Raw genomic sequence first — 17,815 nt, forward strand, 5'->3', positions numbered from 1 at the left:
GAAATTCTCTCATTGAGACACATTCCTAGCCTCTACTACTATTAAATGCAGAATTTTCCTTGCCAATTTGAAAACAAGGCAAATAATGGAATGTATACCTTGAATGGTCAATGTCTAAAAATATGATAATCTGTAATTTTAATTTTTTCGTATTTTATAATTATTGCTATTTCTCAAGTGATCATCAGTTTAAGCTATTCAGTTCAAAATAATTCTTTAAGTGTCACTAAGGGTTTTAATCTTAGTAAGTTTGAGAAAAGAAAATTAATACTGTATTTGTCAGTGATCACTGTATGACAAATTTCCATGAAGTCACAGATTAAAGCAGCCTCATGTCTTTTATGGGTGGAGAGTCCGATTATAGAGGAGCAAGCCCATGTCTCCTGCTGCTGCCACCATGTCTGATGCATTTCAAATTCATTTTGCATTTTGCTTTCTCAGAATCCATGTGCTTTTCTCATCAAGTACACTTCAAGTTGTGGAATACTGTCACCCAAAATGAAATCTCACAAAATCATTTCCAATTCTGGTCCACTTTCTTGGATAGTCTGGTGAAGTGCTGTGTCTCACATGACTATAGCCAGGGTGTCAAGCCCGGCAAATGAGGCAGAGGCTGGCCACAACGTCACATTGTTGATAAAATTCAGTATCTCTTAACTTCTTGGACAGGGGGTCTGAGTTCCTAGCTGGAAATTTCACCACCTTCTTAAAATATAACAGACATTCAACAAATGATACTTTTACTTTAAAATTTTTACTTTGAGGGATGCTATCTAATGCAGTTAATGAAGTTAACTAAATATACATTTACTAAATATAAGAGGTAAGTAATATATGATAATCATTGTAACTAGATTCAAGAAAACCTTCTTGAACTTACATCCATACAAAGTTGATCCTTAGCTTCAGGCTAGACAAATCTTTTCCATTATTATCTCCCCAGTTAACTCTTGCTTTGGGAAACCCAACAGACTTTCTAAGCAATTTTACCTATAATATGCATCATTTATAATTGTGGCCTACAAAGCATGGTGTTTGGATGATTATTTTTGTGTGTGTGTGCATTTGACATATAATCAGGGAGCATTTATATTCTAAAGACAGTTCTAGAAAATAAGAACATAGTAGTCATTGTGAGACACTTGCTATAATTTGATTAGTCAACAATGCAAACAATGATCTGTGATTGTATAATATGATTCCAGAAGATAATGAATGTCACAGAGATGATAATAGAAGATAGAAAAATAGAAGATTCTGTCTTAGAATCCTCAGACATTCCTATAAAAAGGCAGTGGTTGGACAAAGATTTAATGAGGGGAGATAGCTTAATGTGGAATATTTGGGGAGCGGATGACCCAGGGTAGAAGTGGAAGATGTACAGACTTGAGATACTAAGACTCCTCAGTTGACAAAGAAGGGGTGTGGCTAGTTTATAAAGACAATATGTTATACATTGGTATCGATATACCTTATAATTTTATCCTTTTTTGCACAAAATACTCATTTTTAGGAAACAAAAAAAGTATCTTGCTATCTTATACAGACTGATAAGGTTATAATTGAGAAGAGACATAAATATGCATACACATATAAATAGACAGAATAGATATAATGACAATGAATGATTTGAAGGCCATGAATTTGATAGAGATCAGGAAATATATGGAAGAAGAAAAGGGGAAAGGTGAAGGGACACTAGTATTATAATCTCAAAAACTAAAAAACTAATAACAGACTATATCAGGAAGTGAAATGGTATCCACAGGTAGCACCAAGCCTCATCAGATTTTACTAAGATCAACTTCCATGGAGACAGCTATCCAAGAAAGTGGAACAGAATTAGAAATGGTTTTGTGATATTTTGGGTGACAACATTCTGCAACTTGAAGTGTAAGGGATGAGAACAGAACATGGATTCTGTGAAAAGCAAAATACAAAGTGGATTTGCAATGTGTCAGACATGTTGGCAGCAGGGAAAGGCATTGCTTCTCTGTGTTTGGAAAGATATGTCATGTGCTGGTTTTCACCTTATGCACACCACAAGGATGCATGAGATGGTCACTACAGCCAAACACATCAACAGCAATTTTAGAATCTTTTATATTTTTCTCCAAATTTGATACTTTTTTTATTGTTTCAAAGGACTCATATATGGGGGTGGGGAGGAAGGAGTCTGAAGAGAAGAGATAGCTATGACACTTAGCATTATTGTTTAATTAACCACATTGGATTTAAATCCTCCCAAGTATGACTAACATAATATACTTTCCCCTCATTTTATATGGACATGTGGTTAATTTTTAATTTGCTCAGAGTATTCCATGAAGGGCTGAAAATGCTAAGAGCAATAACAACTGAAAACTCTGATATAGTTTTTTTTTAATATATTAGCTTAAAGCATTCATAAGAAAGTCATGTTTAAAAAACACATGCAGCTGAAAAAGAGGAAGGATGGAGAAGTGGATAAAAAGGAAAGCAAAGCAGTTAAAGCAAAAGAAGAACACACCTTCAAACAAAAGCTAGAGTTTAAGAAAATGTAAGCAAGCACTGAATGCCAGAAAAGAGAGATTCAAGCAAATGGATGCTGATGTCACCCATTTAAGTCTCAATAGAGTTTAATTTAATGAAAAAACACACTGACATTAAATCCTAGCTGTACATGCACTAGTAGATTTGTGTTTCCACTTGAAGTCTTTCTACTTCCGACAGAGTCAGAAGTACAGGCAATCTTAGAGCATTCAAACAAAACTTCACTGTTATGGTTTGGACTAAAGTGATGTGCATGATATATCATGATCTTCCCAAAGCAATAACTAAGAAATAGCATATCACATAACCACATGCAAAAATATTCATTAAAATAAACCTGATTGATATCTGTATTCCTGATAAAATATCATTAAATATAGTACAAGGCAAAATGATTACATTTACAGACCATGTTCATGAAGTCAACAAATCAATAGAATACGTGAAGAAAATTCTAAACTTACAAAATACGTTGGTTATTTTCATGTCCCTATAAGAAAATACTTGACAGCACCAAATCAATGCGGACAGGTTTATATTAGCTCGCAGTGCCAGAGGATTCACTTCATCCTAGCCGAGAAGGAAAGCCGGGCTGGAAAGCAGAGACAAGGAGAGTGGTGGACCCCACTGGCTTTGGCCCTTTTCTTCTTATATCCTATCTGAGACTCCAGCTCATGTGATGATAATGTTCATATTTATGACAGTTTCTTCCTTTACACTCAATAATTTCTAGAAATATCCTCCAAACACACAGATGTATCTTATCATCTCCTGGGGATTCTAAACTTCAGTTACTCTGACAATGCAAATTACTTCCAACAATCCACCCCTTGTCAATGTGACACCAAACACTTCACTCTAGATTATAACATTCCACCTCTGGTATCTTTAAAGTCTCAGCTCCATCTCCTAATGCAAAATGCATTTATTCTGTCTTCAAGAGTCCTCTTAGGCTTAACATTGTCAACCATTTATGTTGAGAGTCCTTGAGACCCAAGGTAAACTATTATCTGTGAGATTTTGTAAACCATCCTCACCCCTGCACATGCACATGTACTAATATCAAAAGCAAGTCATATATTTCCAATATAGTGTCACAGAAAAATCATTCCCAATATAAATAGGATGAATATGAACATATAAATAATTATACCAAAGAAAACCAAAAATATTCCAAGCAAATATTACATGTTATAGTTCCATGTTAGGCCTCTGGTCCACATGATTGGAGTGTACTCCCCTGAGATTGGGAAGTCCTATCCCGACAACCTTACTGTACATAGGCCTTATGAGTTTACCTTGGATGCAGCTTTCCGTGGAAAACACTCCAAATTCTTATTGTCTCCCATGTCCAGAAAATTTCCATTTTGGCTTAGGCTTTACCCTCACAGCTTTATCATGCTGTATAGTTTTTCAATTACATTGCACATGATGGTTTGGCTTACCAAGCCATCTTTAAAAGTTGGGTAGAAGACTTCATGTTATACTCTGATACCTCCAAAACCAGTGCTACACAAAGCATGCCAGGTTGCTACATGTTTGATCATTATTGGGTACCCATCAGATCACATTGGAAAATACTTCTCCAAGCATATGTAAGCAGAGTGTCCTGTTGTTTTTTTTTTTAACAAGATTTCAATCATTTGATTTTACCAATGAAGACTTGGGTTCTGGAGTGAAAGCCTGCTAGCTCAGAGAGGCAGAGAAAGTACCCAGATGACCTTCCTCTTCAGCTAGTATCTCAGAAGGAATGCTCCTCTCTAACAACTTCTCAAAAAATAAACAAAAACAAACAAAAAAACCAACAACAACAACAAAAACCTTCAAAATGAGTGTCCCTCCCTTCTACTTCCTTCTATAATTTTTTCTTCGTAATACTACATCCACTTCCTGCCAACTGGTTGCTTGCTCTGCCTCTTAACCTATGGTTGACTTTATTTAATCCTGTTTACAATATTCAAGCAGAAAGCTCTTGGATGAAACGTCTGCTAAGGCCACCACAACTATACACAGGTTTTTCTAGTAAATAGCACAATCTGAGTTCACAGTATAATTAAGTATCCTGTAACATTCTTATTCTAACATAACAATGGAAAATATTTTAAATGAGTATTTTGTTTTATGCCCCAAAGCTTGTGATTGATGGGGTTTGTCCAAATTCTTACTTTCTTGCTGAAAAATATTCATATTCTCTCATTGGTGCTAGTCTCTTTAAAAACTATACCTCCTTGTCTACAACTTTCAAGTAGCTCACTTTCTGTATAGATGGTATACTTCATAAATTATTCTTCTCTCTTTTTCCTTTTCTTTTCTCACTACAAATATAAAGTTGCAAGCAATAACCATACTACAGCCTTAATATAGTGGTCTCCTGAACTTTCCTTTGTCAGATTAATTAGCCCATCACTTTTAGGCTAAGCCTTACACAAATTTTCAAGACATTAACAAAATGTAGAGATTATTTTTTAATGGAATTTAGCATGAATAGCTTCCAGTCAAGTTCAGGGCTAGGTCTTTCCCCCTTTGAAACCTCATGAGAACAATCTTTACTGCCCATTTTCATGTTGCCATCCTAGGTTTTTAAGCTTCTGCCAGAACATTCCTCTAAGCTATGCTTACAGCATTTTGAGATTTGTTCAGCCAATTTCTCTGAATTTTTTAAAACTCCTCTTCCAAGCTATTTTCAAAGGCTTGAGAACCATCTAGTCAGGTTTCGTCACAGCAATGACACCTCATTTCTGATACCGATTTTCTGTACTAGTTCTTTTTTATTACTGTGACAAAATGCCTGAACAGGGAGAAGAAACTTAAAGGAATAAAGATTTATAGTAATTACTGGTTTTAGAGGTTGCAGTATATTGTAGCAAAGGAATATAGAAAAAATGATTCTGTTCAGGTCATGGTGTTCCAGGAAGCAGATGCTATGGCTGCAACTGACCCTGGGAAGTACAGAAGAGGGAAGTGTTGACAGTCTGTTCATATTCTATCTTTCTCCAGGTCCCCAGACAGTAAGGTTGTACCTCTTGCCTTCAGAGAAAGTCTTCATCCAATTCATTAGTGCTCTTAGCACATACTCTCACAGATATACCCAAAGTGTATTTCTCTAGGGCTTCTTAGTTGAATCTAAATTCAGTTAATGATATCTGGTATCTGTCCTGGCATAAATGATGTTTTGAACTAAATAATGCTTTTTAAAAATACCATTAATTATTTCCCATCATAGAAATGAAACATTCTCAGAACAGAGATTATCGAGAGATGTTCATTATATGAACCATTTAGCCAGAGGAAAAAATCATAAGGAAACTGAAATTGGTCAAACACATTTTAACTAAAATAATAATGTTTTTGTAAGATTTTCAAGTTAGCCAACTCTGCCCCATTGTTGTTGTGTCTCAAGATGTAAGTTCACAGCTTCTTTCCAGCTCCATGCCTGCCTACTTGCTGCAGTATTCCTTATCATGGTGGTCATGAACTCACCTTTTGAAACTTCAAAGACCATCAAATGTTGTGTTCTTTAAGTTACCTTGAGATCATGGTGTCTTATCATATGATGCAAAAGTAAATAAATTATAATACATTTTACCTACTGTTTTATAAAGATTTGATAATTTACATAATTATTTTATTTTTGATTGACAGACCAATCTTTATGACATCTATCATCATTTCCTTACTTGTGTCTGAACTTTGAGCATTTTGTATGATATTCACTCTTCATTTCTTCTTAAGTCCTTGGCCTGTAGTCCCTCTCTGCTATCCATGATTCAGATCCCTGATACCTCTTAGCTGCTCTTATCTTTAAGTGTTTGTGTTGGTCATGACATATCATGACTTGAATGGGGGCAATAATTGTGTTTTCCATTTTAAAAGAGCAGCTTGCTCATGTATCCTGTGCTGAGCTAAAATCACATGCCAATACTCTTATTATAGAGAAGTTTATACAGTTTATAAAACGATCTGTCAGGCTTTCAGAAAGAATCATTATTTCAGGAGCTGCCATCCAAGCACTTAGTGTATACAGCATGACCTCTTGAACTTGTGGTTGCTGAAAGTTGACAGAAACGATGACTTCTTCCGAGGCAGAAACCCTGCTTTGAATAGTGTTTAGGTTTGACTTTGTTAGAAGTACCAGCATTTTCCTCCTGACTGGAAGAAGAAAAGTATTCCCAGATGTCTTACTTTTTTCTGACTAAATTAAGAACCGTCACAATTTATCTAATGATCAGGTCAATTAACCAAGGCTTGTGATTCACTTGCAATCTAAACAAACAAATTCCAGACGATACAACCTTATAAAACTTAGGTTATCCTATAGTCGTTTCCATTCCTAGCAATAATACAAAGAATGGTAGCTAAAAGTAATATATTAGTGTATTTCTAGTATTTTCTAGTTAACAGTAGAGACAGAATATATATAAATTTAAATCAATATAAATATTTCCATTATCTTATCAACAAAATCTTTTTCTTTTGCTTATTGATTCATGAAGCCAAGGAGATTAAATATTTTGTTATCTGTTTCCTTCTAAGCATTAAAATGAAAAGTTCAATACAACTTTTAAAATCCACAAAACTTATTTCCCAAATAAAATTCTATTTTACATTCATTAGCCTATCATTACTCTAAAAGTTGTACTACTCTGATGCACAGAGCCAGATGTGAAGTCCTATTTCAGGTATAGCTATGAGAATGGAGAAGCCTCAGATGTTCACACAGGCTCCTCATCATTTTCCCCATCCACTGCCTTTGTCTACCATGGTATGTGCCAGTAAACTGAGTTATTATTCTCTTTCTCTTCCTTTTTTGGAAATGTAACTGGCTCTCATAACAGAAATATTTTATACATATTTTATTTGATCTTGTCTAATCTCTGATGTTTTCTTAACATTTGCTTTAATTTTAATAATTCACTCAGAATATGTAACATCTGTTCAAAACATTTGACTGAATCAGTTTTATTGATATAAATGAACAAACCAATTCTAATGCAGGGAAAACCACCATATAATTCTTTTTCAACTCATCAATGAATCACTGTGAAGAGACTTACACTTGAAAGGCTTTTAATTTCTCTATAAAGTTCCTTGAAACAGATGTGAAAATTCACTCATCTCTCACACTGTCTAGTTCAAACAGCTGTAATTATTTCATGGATTACGCTTGGCTGAAATGAAAGTCCTGGGATTATTTTATCTAAGCAGATGCTATTTTCTGACATCAAAACACTATTTTGCTTGATTAGTTCTTGGCTATTTGCCAGTACATAGAGATAAAGATGTCTGTGCTTTCAGTGGTAACTTAGGTTCATTCTTCTCAGTAGCATTCTTGGGACTGGGAAGATGTGCTATAGTTTTATAAGCCACTTTCAACCATAAATCCATGCATTGGACTTTCTGTTGGAAAGAAAAGGCTAGTGTCTTCTCAAAAGTTTAAAATATAACATTCATATAATGTGGTCCTCTGATCTTATGGTGAAAGTTAAGTGAACAAAGTGTTCCTGCTTGAGGTAACCCTGGGATGAGAAGTATCTGGTTTCCTTAGCCATCTGTTCTATAGCTCCATTCTCAACACTCTCCTCCACTCTCTCTGGGGTCATCTATGCAGGTATCTTGTAGAAAGCCTTGTGAAAGGTATTACCTTTCAGATCTCCCTAAGAGGTAGACTGTGGAGGAGCTTGCTCAGATTTCACCTTCAGCTCTTCAGTTAGTCTTCCCATTGTGTTGACCTCCTCTGCTTTCTAATATGCTTTTCTGGTCTAGCTACTTCTCCCATATTATATGTCCCATAGTTAATACACACACTGATGAGTCAGGCTTTGTGATGGCTAATATTATGTTTTATGTTTAAATTACTGTGCTTAAGAGATCTATAAAACAAAACAACAACAACAACAACAACAACAACAAAACAGCTCTAACCTGTAAACCCTACTTTTGCAAGATAGAATCACTTCCCAGAATGCAGGGCTGTAGCAGGCTCTAGCATTCCCTCTGAAAAGTTCCCAGAATTCCAAATGTCATGCAATTGCATAAACCATCTGCAGCTGGCAAAACCATGCCTCAGCTAGAGCATGAGGCAAATCATAGTCAGCCCCTGCAGTAAGTCCAAAGCAGCCCTATATCCCCTCACTTAGGATTAAAATTAAAAAAATTTTTTTATAATAGTTCTGTGTTTTTTAAAGAAACCAAAATTTCAAAACTGACACTATGAATGTGTGCTTGATCACATGTAGACACGAGATACATAGGCAAGAAGTACAAGTCCTTCAGGATATTTGCTACTTGCCTCTGATTAGACGAAGATGGGAAATACATATCCTTTGGGTTTTGCCTTTGTAAGTAACTGACGGTAATTCAGTACCATATGTTTAATATGAGTGTCAGGTATGGACCTGGCCAGTATCCACAGTCCTCACCAGTTTCTGATAAAATCTGTTTCAAATTTAGCTCAAAAAATGCAAGAGTGGTCTTATTCTTGCCCAGTACAGCTTCTTCCCTCTTTAGCTCCTTGAGAATTTTCTTTTTCCTTTGTCTATAGATAAGTACAGAAAAAGTATTCCTTCAAAAACCAGTTTCCAGGAATCAATACATGTAAAGGTTAGGTTTTCAAATAAGTAATTAACAAATTATTAAAATCAAGGAATTAACTTTAATTACAAGAGAAACCAAAATCTCTGCTTGGGCTTTTTAGTCTTATTAATCATAGAATTTAAGAATTAACTCAAATAAAAACTCAAGAACAATTTTATTAATGTTTAAAGTACAACTCCCCACCCCACCCTATACCTTAGCAGGCCAACAGCACTCGTAGCAGCTGAAATGAGAAGAATATAGTAAGAGGAAGTGGGAGGAAGTTCAGTCATTCAAGCCTGAATGGAGGTTAGACATATGGCAGTCAAGAAGCCACACAACAATGAAGGAGCTTAAAGAAAGAGCCAGGGAGCCCAAGAATCAGAAGAGGCAAAGGTTCTAGCCAGCATCTGAGGAAGGAGGCTGAGAAAGGAAGAATGGGAAGTTATTGCTTGCTAATCACAAAGCTTATCACAAAGCTAATCACAAATCATATTGCTTATGCCTCATAAGGATTATACTGGGCTGCAGGTGGGTAAGAGGCATAAATTCTGAAGGAAGTACAGGGTTTTGTTAAAGGAGGTGACTCTGCCTATCTCTTTAGTGTAATATGTGTTGGAAATGGAGAAAAAGGAGGGAAACCAGTTTAATATTTGATTTATTAAACAAATCTTGAATGTTTGGGGCCATTGCTGAGGAGGCTGTAAGTCAGTACTGGAATGTTTTCAATCTTTTAGGCATTATCCATTTGTATATTGTCTTTCAAGTCTCCTCCTCTGAACATGTTATGCCTTGTAGAAATGTGGTTAAAGCCTAGATACCCAGGTGCTTTCCATCTAGTGACTGCACATTTGTCTTTATAGTCACTTCTATCCTAATATATTTAACCACATTATATTGTATTGTCACTGTGATCATGAAATAAGAAAATGAGAATGTAGCACAGTTGAATTTGGATGCCAATGCCCAAAGCCAAACACAATGAAAGATACACTTAGGGTGCTTCAGAACCAAGAACAGCTTTCTGACCCAGGCTGAAAGAACAAGCTCACAAACCCAGGACCAACCTTACAAAGCCAAGTAGCTTTTTCCTGAATACACAGGAGGTATTTCTGCCTTACCTGTTGCATTGAGCCAAGTACAGAAAGAGATGGTAGCTGTCAGAAGGACTCCACCATCACTTACACACAAGATATCTAGACCAACATAATTATCAATGTGTTAGCTTTACCAAACAATTGAGACATAACCTTACTTTGATCTCAAGGAAACATAGTAGAAGGAAGGGAAATGACTCTGGAAAGTACTGCTTTAACCTCCAAGAACTTTGCAGTACACAAATACAGACATAGACATAAACACACACACAAACACACACACACACACACACACACACACATACACACAGGGAGAGATGAAAAATAACTCAATACAAATTAATTAATTAAACACAGAAGAACCCTGAGATCACATAGGTGTCCTCAGGACACCTGCCAGTATTATACCTGATACAGTGAAAACTGTCTCACAAGGATGAGGGAAGGTAAAATTTCTTGCCTATAAATAAAGTCAACAACTTTTTTGAGATTCCTAGGGATGTCTACAGGAAGGAATGAAACCCAATGTCATAGTCACTTAGGAGTTAAGCCTGCTTTATTAACGTAAAATATTTATATATGAGAAGAACATGAACTCTATATCAGCAGCCTTTACAGAAAATATTTTTATTCTTCTTAAATTCTGGAAGGAATCCTTTCTCTTCCTATGTTCCCATAATCTCCCAGTCTTTCTTTTTTGCCCCAAATCATAGGCCAATTCATAAGAGAAAGTTTATACAAATGCATTCATGTATAGAGGGGTATTCCAGGGACCCCTGATAACCTACTGAGGTTAAGACATGTAATTTCCCATTGTTAAGGGATTGTTAAAATGGAAAAAAAATTGAAGAGTAGTAAATGATTATCAAGGAAGTCAGATGGACTCAAAGAGAAAGTAATGAATGCTTGAAGACAAAGCTCCCTTGGCTCTTGAAGTGGGGACATACAAGGCAGGATTGAGGGACTTTCAATGAGGATCTTTAAGAAGAGAAAAAATCCTCACTTCAATGTGATGGAGTGGAATTGATCATGAAGCATTGATTTTAAGTTTTCCCACCCTTACGTAAAATTATTTCCCTTCGTCAGCCAACTTTGATATAAGATGACGGCCTCTTTTGCTAATTTCTATCTTGCTTCAGGTAAATAAGGATTAAGGTTAAATTGAGATGCAACAAGAAAGGAAAGGTTTATGGTGTAAAATTTAGCTTTTTTTATTAGCTTTGTGGATTCCTATGTTAATAATTGGGTCTTGTTTTTTAGTGTCTCCTACAGTGGTTGAGGGTTGCTTTCTATGTAGGGTTATATCCTGTTAGTTCTAAGAGACACGTTACAAGTTGAAACCCCCCCCAACCCCCCCAACCAGAAGCATGAGAATGAATAATTCAGAAAGCATATTTATAATAAGTAGAAATATTTATTGATGTTGCAGATAGCACAATGAAATCAGGCTGTGAAGCATTTTCAGAGGGAAGACTCTAGAATTGAGTTCAAAGTGAATACAGTTGGAAAGCTTTCTCTATTTTGTTTGAATTCCTATCTATAAAGTAAACAGGGAATTGACTGACAAGGGAGAAACAAATGATAGGACATGGGTTGAAAACACAATCCAATGTCTCAAAGAAATTGTGAGGTGTATTTTCTGGCTATAGAGAAACAAGAAGAAGAATCATGGCTGAATTTGGAAAGGGGCACTGGTATAGGGATATATGACATGATCAAGCTCACCATGTGAGGATGGAGATCCTGGGGATAATTAAATGAGATGTTTGTGCAGGCAAATAAGAAAAGATGGAGAAGAAGCTAGGGACCACAGGAAATATCTGTAGAGTGGCTTCATTAATGAACTAGCCAGTATGGGACATTTGTTTTGTTGACAGTTACAATAAGTATACTGTAGGGTTGCTTCTTTGTGAGACACCAAGAGGATTTGTTTCCAATACCTGCTTTGGGCCAAACAGGAGCCTGTGCTTTCTCATATTTGACCTTATTTGATTGGCTTTGAATTAGAAGAAAAGAGAAAAGAACAGTGGTTGGAAGTTATCAGCCAGACTTTGATCATTTAAGCTGAATGGTGCAGGGGAGAGAAAGTCAATGTGGGATGGTTGGGGATTTGGCCTAGGGAGGAGGGACATTATCTGCAGGACCAAAGCCCAGAAGTCAGTCTCCAGGAGGAGGAGATAAGAGTTTTAAATTTTAGTTCCAATCCCAAAACAGGATGTTTTTGTCTTTTTTCAGATTTTCATGAATTAACAAAAACTGAGATATATATAGTTCAGGGTTGACAGAGAGGTGTTACAGTAGTTATTTGATCTCAAATTGGTGTTTTTATCCTGCTATTGATCATTCAGTTCCCAAATAAAAGACACACAACCTTTATATTTATAATAAGCCTTAATAAGCACTACAGCTTGGCAAATATCTATCCTCTAAGCTATTAAAAACTGCTTCCCTCTCAATAACTCCAAATTATAACTTGCTATGTTCCATCTGTGCTGTTCTTAACTCCAATTGCCTAGCACTCATGGCCATGTTGTCATAACTCACTTAATTCATGGCATCTCTCCTCTTTCCATCTTTTTCTCTTACCTCCTTGTCATGGTCTCCTCAGACCCCAAGCCCAGGAACACACAAAAAAAAACCCACCTATCTCTGTTCTACCCAGCTATAGACATCCTATTCACCAATCAGGGATAATTTGGGTGGCAAAGTAACATATCCTTACTAGGGTACTTGCAAATTCTCATCTCTGGGGCAAAGGCTTTGGGGGCCAATATTTAGCATTACAATACATATCAAAAGAACAAACCTCAACAGAGAGGGACAGTTATAGAGACAGAGGTGAGATTTTCTACCATTTGCTTAGTAGTATGATATTTTTTAAACCTTGACAGATTTTAGAATCACAGGCATCATTTTGGACCATTGACTGTCATAATCAACTACATTGTGGCCAAACAGTACTACCAAGGAAAACTTATTACTTATGTTTAATACAATGCCCAGGATAAATAATTTAAACTTGTAAAACAGCTACAGTGAGGATCTTTAGGTGAATGAGATTGAGTAAAATTCTCAAGTAGGTCTGAAAAATGTAAAAAGAAGAAGAAGAAGAAGAAGAAGAAGGAGAAGAAGAAGAAGAAGAAGAAGAAGAAGAAGAAGAAGAAGAAGAAGAAGAAGAAGAAGAAGAGGAAGAGGAAGAGGAAGAGGAAGAGGAAGAGGAAGAGGAAGAGGAAGAAGGAAGAGGAGGAGGAGGAGCTGGAGGAGGAGAAAAAGGAGGAGGAGGAAAAGGAAGAGGAAAAGGAGGAGGAGGAGGAAGAGGAGGCAGAGGAGAAGGAGAAGGAGGAGGAGGAGAAGCAAATACCCTTGTAAATCCCACATTCCCTTTTGGTAAGTATGGTCAAATCCACAGTGTTAAGCATAGCTGAATTTTTACCTTTTTATGATTTAGTAAGTCAGGGCAAACACAAGACCTGATCTAGCACTAGGGATTTTGGACTATTGGTATTGGGATGGGCTAGGTTTCTGATAAACCTGACTCGCCAAAGGGTACACTTGAGGGAGAATTGCCAAAGGTATTGACACTGGAGAAAAAAAAAATGTCTGACAATGGAGAATGGCAAGAATCCACATATGACAGAAAGCCCCGTGGTGAAAATGCAAAGGGCAGGAATGTGTTCCAGAGGCAACACCGTGAGAGTTAACTCTCAATATTTTATTTCCACAAAAATTAGATAGTAGAGAGATAGATGAGTTTGGGAGAGATGCAAAGATGTATCATCTTTCTTAGACAAAAGTTTATTAACCTTTGTTGGGCAAAGTGATACTGAAGGGAGAACCACAAGCCTGAGAGACAAAAAGAGACCCTCTTTCAAGATCTCTTTATAGGAAGTTAGAGAGGAAGTAAGTCTTATGTTATAGGGAATCAGGGTGTGTAAATAAGTAATCTGTGAGATGGGCCACATGTGTCTTAAACTCTGTGACAGCCATCACAGAGATACTGGATAGACAAGTAACACTGGTTGTATGCTGAGCATAGTCAAGTTGCCATGGATCCTGGGAAGAAGAGAGTTTTGGGTTTGTTTCCAACAATGCTTAAAGTCTTCCTGTGTGAAAAGTGCTTTCTAACATCAAAGCTTAGTAGCCCACCAAAGGCCAACATTCCATAAATCTTCTCACCTTGTAAAGTTTTATGCAAAGGAATTTAAATCTTTAGTCTGTCTTACCTGGTAAAACTTGTGAACCCAAAGCTCCCTTCAACAACATTCTGGCCTGGAACAACTGTTCTCTTCTCGTTCTACCCTGCTTTCCTTTATTTAACTGGTTCTTTAAAAATTATCCAGCTGGGAATGACAGTGTAGTCAGTTCCCAAATGAAGGGAAAAAGCAGCCTTTGCTGACAGTGTTGAAAAAAAAAGTGAACTTTATGCCCTGATGTGCTTGCTAGTCCAGTTTACCCATTTTGCAAAAAGAAATTTCCTGGTCTGGTTGATTTCACTTTGTTTGTGTTGGTTCTTTGGAGATAGTGTTTCTAATGCCTGCTTAGGGACTGCTGGGCTCAGGTGGTCCTATGGATTTAACTTCACCTGCTTGGCTGAACACTCTATAGGTGCTTATTCTTTATACTTGTACCAGTTGTAAGTATTAACTACAAAGAGAAAAGAGAGAGTAAGAGAGCCAGAGAGACAGACAGACAGACAGACAGAGAGACAGACAGAGACAGAGCTGCACTAATCTTAGGGTATAGAGTTACATATTTGCAAGGCATTTTGATGCTATGCTCTTTTTAAACTTGGATCAATGTGTTAAACTGGTTATAAATATATCTTTTCAACAGTGTAACTTGAAAAGCCAAAAAAATCATTTGTGTTGCTACCAAGACACTTACACATGTTAGTTGTAAGTGAAAATGGCAGTGAAACCACTGGACTAGACCACCCCATGAGTAGAAACAAAAATGTATTGGTTATCAAACTGTCAAAGCTGTCCCTCCGGCTGGGAGTTGGGGGAGAAGGAAAATGGCAGAAAAGCAAGATGTGTGGATCTTAGAGCAGATACAGGCTGCTCAGAATGACTGGGAACAAGGAAACTAGTTGCCCTTAGTGTGTGTGTGGGGGGGGGGATTAAGAGAGATTTCTGGAGAATTCAGTAAGGTTTCTTACCTTACCCCCTTATAAGATTTTCTTTCCTGATAAACAGACCTCCACTTCCCGACTCCTGGAGATAACTGGGGATGCCGAGCTTGGCCTTCTGTTTACCCTATCAGAGTCCATGCTCTTACAGACATTGTCACAAATCCAGACATTTTGGGCATCTACTTTGGACCTAGTCTGTTGCTTGCTGATGCCTACATTTAAATCAAAAGTGTGGATCTCTATTTAAAAAAAAAAACACTGTTGCCTGGTGGTGGTGGCACATGCCTTTATTCCCAGTACTCAGGAGGTAGACAGGAGGATTTCTGTGAGTTGGAGGCCAGCCTGGCAAACAGTGAGTTCCAGGAAAGTCAGGGTTACACAGAGAAATTCTTGTAAGACTCTGGCGGAGCCTTAGGGGATGCAAAAGCAAGAGAAGTTTATTGTTCCACTACACTGGGGTTATCCTGAACCCAAATGAGAGACGATCACCCAGGACAGCCCAGTTCAGCCAGTTTTTATACAGTGGAATAGAGCAAGAGTCACTAGGCACAATGTGATTGGCAGGCAGTGGACTTTTAAACTGATTGGTCCTTAGGGAATTAGGTAGCAAGGGCTTCCCTTATCTGTGAGTCCCCACTGTGGTTTTCCTGAGGTATGTAGTCAGCCTCTCCCTTCCAGAGGGGAGGGGTGCCTACATGCTCCGAGACCTCTCTTTTCCAGGAGGGGAGGGGTCTTTATGTTCTGGGGAATGGTAGAATTTCCCAAAAGCTCTGATTTGACCTCTTCACTCTGTCTTCAAAAACGAGAAGAAGAGGAAGAGGAGGAGGAAGGGGAGGAGGAGGAGGAAGAAAAGGAGGAAGAGGAGGAGAAGGAAAGGAAGAGGAAGAGGAGGAAGGAGAAGAGGAGGAAGTAAAGGAGGAAGAGGAGGAGGAGGAAAAGGAGGAAGAGGAGGAAGAGGAAGAAGAGGAGGAGGAAAAGGAAGAAGAGGAGGAGGAAGAAAAGGAGGAAGAGGAGGAGGGAGAGGAGGAGGAGGAGGAGGAAGAGGAAGAGGAAATAAACCTAATGTTGTTTCCCACTGACTGATCCTGGTTCTTAGGTATAGGCAAACTATGGCTTTTTTTGAGTGGACAAACCCCTGTAGGTGGACATGTAAGGTTGGATAGTTGTAGCTGACACAAGTACACTAGAGGAAATTAGAAAATATAAATTACACATGAGGTTTGATTGTCTTTTTTGTTGGTTGGTATTTTGAGAGAATATAAAAAAGTGGTTTACTTCACAAATTACTGATAGGTACATTAAATGTTGTTCTTTGTTGAAATCAACAGGAGTTAATTCTCTCTGTCACTGTTTGTGTTGTTGCAGAAGATCTGGATGACTTAAGGATGGAGGGCGTAACCACTCTGGTACTTTCGGGGAGCAAATTTAACCAAGGTCGTCCTACTTACCCTGCCGAGCCACAGGCCAAAGTCACACTGAACATCTGTTCAAGGTGTGCCAGGTAAAACTTATACTTGGTGTGTGGTATATCTAAGATTTGGATGCAAAGAGGGTACTTTGGGAAAAAGATAGTTATCCTAATTACTTTTGTTCTGACATTGGCAAAGGAGTTAGTTTTGCAGTTTATCCTTGTGGGCAAGGTTAGTTTGACCAACAATGAATCAAAGAGTTTAGAGTCTCTTCACAGCCTGAGATTGTGTTGACTCGGTTAGTCTCTGCAGTTTCTTTCCTGCCTGCTCTTCATTTCTTTTTTCAAAGAAGATTCAGCAAGCTCTGAACGATCAGAGCCACCTATAAAACACTTTTCTAAAAAGAGTTTGTTCAGGTAGAGTTCAAATTCTGGTATGATTGGCTTTTTAGCCTGGCCTAATCCTGTCCACCTCCTGGTAGGAATTTAATCAGCTTGAGGCTTTCCAGTTTTGGCAGCTAGAAGCAATCTTTGCCAACACTGCATGTGGTCCAAGAAGCAGCTTGGTTTCTGCCCAGTGAGTTCTGGGCTATGGGCAACTCACCAAATAGCACCAATTCATTCTTTTGTACATACTAAATCTCATTTGCAAAGAGCTTTTAAGTCTGTTTAAAGGATAAAACCAGCCCCCCTACCCTTATGTAAGTGGCTCAGATTAGCAAGGACAATGTAGTAGCTGGCCAATTTTACCTCTCCTTCTTTCTGTCTGTCTGGTCTATTATGCTCGGTGAGAGGGGATTAGTTGCTTGGAAGTTAGGAAGTAGTAAGGGTTGGAAAATCAAGTCTGATTCCTGGAGCTTTTCCTAGTTGCTTTTTACTCCTTTGCAATTTTTATTTTAATTGTAGCTGGTTTAGAAAATCCTAAAGGAAAACCTTCAGAAAATCAGGGGAAGTTGTTTGAAGACATCAAGCAGAAGAGCAAAGCACAGTACAGTGCAAATGGGAGAGGGGACATCACCTGGGGCCTGGAAGGCTCAGGAGAGGGGACATCACCTGGGGCCTGGAAGGCTCAGG

The 17,815-nt window shown here is 37.7% G+C and overlaps 1 protein-coding gene across 9 annotated transcripts in view; it reads left to right on the top strand.

Annotated features, from left to right (window-relative positions):
* Positions 1 to 17,815, top strand: part of CUNH8orf34 (chromosome unknown C8orf34 homolog) — a 488,320-nt gene that overhangs the window by 278,910 nt on the left and 191,595 nt on the right. For 6 of the 9 annotated variants that reach the window (XM_031366855.1, XM_031366861.1, XM_031366864.1 and 3 more), the window contains one exon: positions 16,699 to 16,834. In XM_031366855.1, the coding sequence (XP_031222715.1) occupies positions 16,699 to 16,834 (136 nt within the window). The remainder of the gene's footprint in view (positions 1 to 16,698; positions 16,835 to 17,815) is intronic. The other 3 variants (XM_031366856.1, XM_031366865.1, XM_031366860.1) reach the window with 1 other exon arrangement.

Source organism: Mastomys coucha, unplaced genomic scaffold (assembly GCF_008632895.1).
Source record: "Mastomys coucha isolate ucsf_1 unplaced genomic scaffold, UCSF_Mcou_1 pScaffold14, whole genome shotgun sequence".
Taxonomy (NCBI): domain Eukaryota; kingdom Metazoa; phylum Chordata; class Mammalia; order Rodentia; family Muridae; genus Mastomys; species Mastomys coucha.